The sequence below is a fragment of the Nansenia antarctica genome, assembly GCF_963989245.1.
Source record: "Nansenia antarctica genome assembly, chromosome: 6".
Classification (NCBI taxonomy): domain Eukaryota; kingdom Metazoa; phylum Chordata; class Actinopteri; order Argentiniformes; family Microstomatidae; genus Nansenia; species Nansenia antarctica.
Window position 1 is genome coordinate 3,916,858 of NC_137676.1, and position 5,000 is coordinate 3,921,857.

The following is a 5,000-nucleotide window of genomic DNA, read 5'->3' on the forward strand; positions in this document are numbered from 1 at the left end:
CACACACGCACACTCTTTCACCCCATCAGCTGGGCTTACCACTGAGTCACACACACACACACAGACACACCAGGGGACAACACACACTGGCCACTGAAGAACACTGAACTCATTGTGATGTTCATGAAACCAGTTTGAGACCACTTTTGCTTTGTGACACGGTGCATTATCCTGCTAGAACTAGACATTAGAAGATGGGTGCATTGTGGCCATGGGGGGATGCACGTGGTCAGCAACAATACTCAAACAGGCTGGGGGGCGTTCAAGCGATGATTGATTGGTATTACACACCCATTCCGCCACCTCCACCAGCTTGGACTGTTGACTGGTGTACAGGTGTTCCTAATAAAGTGGTGGCTGTGGCGCAGGAGATAGAGCCGCCGTCTAATGATCGCAAGGTTGGCAGATCGGCGGTTCGAGCCCCGGCTGGCCACATGTCGAAGTGTCCTTGGGCAAGACACTGAACCTCAAAATTGCTCCCAGTGAGCGGGGCCTTGCATGATAGCTTGCTGCCATTGGTGCGTGAGTGTGTATGTGAATGGGTGAATGAGAGGCCGTTGTAAAGCGCTTTGGATAAAGGCGCTATATAAGTGCAGTCCATTTACCATTTAACAAAGTGTTCAGTCCGTGTACATCTGAAGGGAATGTGAAAGACCTTCCGTACCTGGGCGGTCTCTCTGTGTTCATGCTGGTCCAGGTTCCTCTCCTGCAGCTCTGCTCCCAGCTCCATCAGCAGCCCCCGCAGCACTGACATGGTCCCGTCTCTGGTCTGCAACAAAGCATAGGTGGCCGCGTTCGTAAATTCGCTCTGGCAATCTGATCAGCACTCATCAGCCTCTTATCTTATCAAATGACTTGGTCCCTTTATGACGCTCCGGTGCTCTCAGAGCGAATTTACGAATGCACCCATAGTTATACACTGTGTCTCTGGTCTGCAACAAACATTATTAAGTTTTACAGTTAAACGGGGAATCTGTAATTAAGTACTTCTGACCTGAATTTTAAAGCTACAGCTTGCACATTTAAACTTGGTTTTCATGGTTACTTTGCTATTAAAAACAGCAAAATCATTCATGTAGTCTACAGTTTGCCATCCATGTCGCAGACAGTTCCTGTCCCTCAGTCCTCAGTCCAATCCTGTTCCCTACCCCCCTATTCTCAAGACTGTAGTAAGACTGTAATAACACTGTAATAAGACGGTAGTATGACTGTTATTACTAATAAGAATAATAAGACTGTAGTAAGGACTGTATCAGACTGTAATCAGACTCTAATCAGACTGTAATAAGGGGAGGTCTGTACCTCCTTGTCCTCCAGGTCAGTCATGTTCCTCAGACAGCCCTGGTGGAGGACCCACAGCACCTGTAAGGTGAGCCGCAGGACCGGGTCCCTGGGGCTGTGGGGGGGGTGGTCTTTCTGGGGGTCCCTGGGGCTCTGGGAGGGGGGCCCCTGCCTCCCCTGCTTCTCCCTCTCCTTCCCCTCCGCTGCGTGCGACCGCCCGCCAGCCTCCCTCCTCGCTGCGACGTCCTGCGCTGTCTCTCCCTCACGCTGACCCCCCCCGACCCCCGACATTCCCGACCCCCCCCCCAGTCCCCCCAGCTCCCCTCCCCCTGGGGTCCCAGCCAGGCTCTCTACTATCCCCCCGAAGGCCTGCAGCATGGTCTGGAGGAGCTCCAGAGGCCTGTCCAGGGACCCAGGCGTGTGTGGCTGCTCCTCCTGACGGTCTGCCTCTGCCGGGGGGGTGTGGGGGGGTGAGGGGAGGAGGGTGTGTGGTGGTGTGGTGGCCAGGAGCTGGATGGCGGAGGTCAGGAGACAGGCGTGGTCCCTCAGGTGAAGCAGGGCCTCGCGGTCTTTCGCGCTCAAAGCTCTGGCCATCCCCTCTTTATCTGCGTGGTTCTCCCGGGGGTCCAGGGGTTCCAGGGGGTCCCCTTCCCCCCCGACAGGCCCCTCGCGGGGGACCCGGCTGGCGGGAAACACCCCCTCCGCCTGTGATTGGTCCACATCTCCGTTCTGAAGCTCTGTGAGGACACTCACCTGAGGACACTCAAGCTCCGCCCTCCCCTGCCCCTCCCTCACCTCCTCCTCCTCCTCCTCCTCCTCCCCGAACTGTACGTACCCCGTCTCCTCCAAGACTTGTGACTCCTCCCCGTCCTCTCTCTCCCTCACTGGGGTGGTCGTGAACACCAGGTGTTCCCTGACCCCCTCCCCCTCCTCCTCCTGCACCTCCTCCTCCTCCTCTCCCCTCCCTTCTCCTCCTCCTCCTCTCTCCCTCATGTCGCTCATCTCCGCCCTGAGTCCGCGGTTCTCCACCTCCAGCTCTACGATGCGCCGGCTGAGAAGCATGGCCTCCTCCTCCACCAGCCGCAGGTGAACTTTGACCTCCGCCTCCCTGGCGTGGGGGGACTTGACGGCGCCGCCCGCGGAGGAGCGCGTGGCGGCGTCCACGTCTCCGTAGGCCGAGCGGTACTTGGCCAGTTCCTCCCGCATGCCCTCGCTGTCGGACGCTAGCTTGGTCAGCTTCTTACACATGAGGGCCGACTCCTCCTTGGCGAAGTAGAGCTGGCACTTCAGATCTGCACTGTCATCCTGAGGAGGTGAGTCATTCACAACAGGAAAGTGAGTCATTCACGATATGAAAGAGAGTCATTCACGACATAAAAGAGTCATTCACGATATGAAACAGAGTCATTCACCACATGAAAGACTTCAGGGTCGAATAGTGACAGTGACAGTATGTATTGTTCTTGACATCACATTTTATGTATGTTCTACAAAACTTACCAAGATGTTCAAATAAACTGAGACTCATCTTATGTTGCGCTTATACCTAAAAATTATTTAACAACAGTATTTGGAACCACAACTAAATAAAGTTTTTTTTCTGTGATAAATTAACAGAAAAACTACAATTTCATCCTTTACCTGCGGGGACAGTTTTTTCTCAGTCCTTCGTGTTGGTGATCGGGTTTTTCTCCTCAGAGAATTCTGGGGATTAAAAAAAACGTCAATGAATTTTGAGGATTCAACCGAATCCCTACCCCCCCCCCCCACACACACTGACAACAGAATCCCCCCCCCCCCACACACACTGACACATGTCAGAGGAGGAAGGGACAGAGACGTCAACTGTCCCCCAAGAATGACCCAATGACCCCCCCTGTCCTTCAGCTCCCCCCTCCTGTCACTCATGACATTGTTACCAGTTAAGATATCGGTGCTTTAATTCAGCATTTAAAGGGACGCAAACTAAGACAATGGTGAATGACACATTAAAGGGGCAATCTGGTTTATGTACAACTGCTTTTTGTCTTTTAAATTGATGATATAATATATAATATATTATAGCCGTGGCATCTAAATCACACACACACGTTTTCTCTCCGAAAAGACAACATCATGTCCAGGGGGTGTACTTGTACATCAAGCCACCTCACGCTACGGAAACAGGAGATAGGCTCCTGCCCTGTGGGCCGTTAGGCTTGAGAACCATCGGTTCTCACCATCGGTTCTCACCATCGGTTCTCAAGGCTAGTTTAGTTAATTAGTGTTAGCGGGGTATGTTTGCGGTGCTGAGTATGAGAGGAATGCAGGCCGCTGCCTTGCTGTTGTCTGGGACATTGTCAGACAGCAGACGAGGGGTTAAAGTGCTATAAATACCCCTTTTAAAAGTGTGAGGGTCGCCGTGGGGAATTGGATGAATAGCCACAGTGATCCACAGCGCGATCAATACTAGGTCTGTAAATGAGTTAACCCAGGAGCAGTTCAGGAGACCATGAGTTCATGAGAGAGTAATGTAATATCAACAGTAATCACATGGTGCGTTAGTGCTACTCATTCTGCTTTCTTTACATGAGGCAGAATGATGAAATTAAATTCAACAATTGTTATGTTGTCAGCAAAAATGTTAATTAAAAGTTAGCTGCGACCTCAACGCTTTTGAACCCTGTGTCGTAATTCTGTAATTACTTACAACATTGTATTAACTGTTGTGCCACACTTATTTCATACTTAAGCGTTATGGAACTCAAACTTTTAACTTTGTTAAAATAAACTACAATAAACTATGTTTTATTGTAAGTGTATTCATCCGCTGAACAGTTGTTTATCGGTTGCTAAGCAACGGTACGAATGTAACTTCGACAAACGCGGAGTAATATGAAAAGATGTGTCAACATTCCATTTAGCCGTGCGTATATCATGGATATCGGCACGGCTGGAACGCAAACTGACCAATAGAGACAATGGACCGGATCTGTCCGTTGTATAAAGTATATTATAGTGATGGAGTTGAGAGATTTTGCACTAGTAGAATAAGGACCTGGGACCACAAAACACTGACAAATACATCTGTCTAAGTAAGGGAATCATCTATCCATCAGTCATCATAACAAAAAGTAATCTACGCTCGGGCCAGGGGCTATTGGCAGTCAAAATGCTAGATTATTATTATTATTTACGGTAGAGAAACTCTACAGGGGGGTAGTGAGGACGTAGAGCTTTCAGGAGGGACAGTTAAGGTGTAGCCTGGAGAGATGGAGGTCTTCAGTCCAAGTCTTGCAAAAACAGCGTTTACTGCAGACAGACAGAGTTGCGGGTGCAGTAGTACTGGTCATTAGAACGTTCATCCTCCCTCAGGTGGTGCTGGGGAGGTTCCCTCTGTGGCTCGTCCGACCAGATTAGGTCGTCTAAGTGGATTGGCCCAGTCAGGATCAGGGTGACTAGCAGCTGCCTCAGGTGAGCGGAACAGGCTCCGTTGACGCCGAGCACCGAATCCTGGATTAAACTGAGTGTGTGTGTGTGTGCGTGTGTGTGTGTGTGTGTGTGTGTGTCTGGACTGAATCACCATCATTATCAACACAGACCTGGGCCAACTACTAATGACCAGAAGGAAAGACTAAGAAAGAGAGAGTGAGAGAGAGAGGCAGAGGGAGAGACAGAGAAAGAGAGGGGGAGAGAGAGGGGGGGGGGAGAGAGAGAGAGAGAGAGAGAGAGAGAGAGAG

At 50.8% G+C, this 5,000-nt stretch overlaps 1 protein-coding gene across 1 annotated transcript in view; it reads right to left on the reverse strand.

Moving 5' to 3' along the window:
- Positions 1-5,000, reverse strand: part of LOC308159696 (uncharacterized protein) — a 17,330-nt gene that overhangs the window by 6,414 nt on the left and 5,916 nt on the right. The window contains exons 5-9 of the mRNA XM_080533511.1: positions 2,923-2,985; positions 2,254-2,586; positions 1,815-2,010; positions 1,303-1,724; positions 665-769 (exon numbers count right to left, since the gene is read on the reverse strand). Of these exons, the coding sequence (XP_080389637.1) occupies positions 665-769; positions 1,303-1,724; positions 1,815-2,010; positions 2,254-2,586; positions 2,923-2,985 (1,119 nt within the window). The remainder of the gene's footprint in view (positions 1-664; positions 770-1,302; positions 1,725-1,814; positions 2,011-2,253; positions 2,587-2,922; positions 2,986-5,000) is intronic.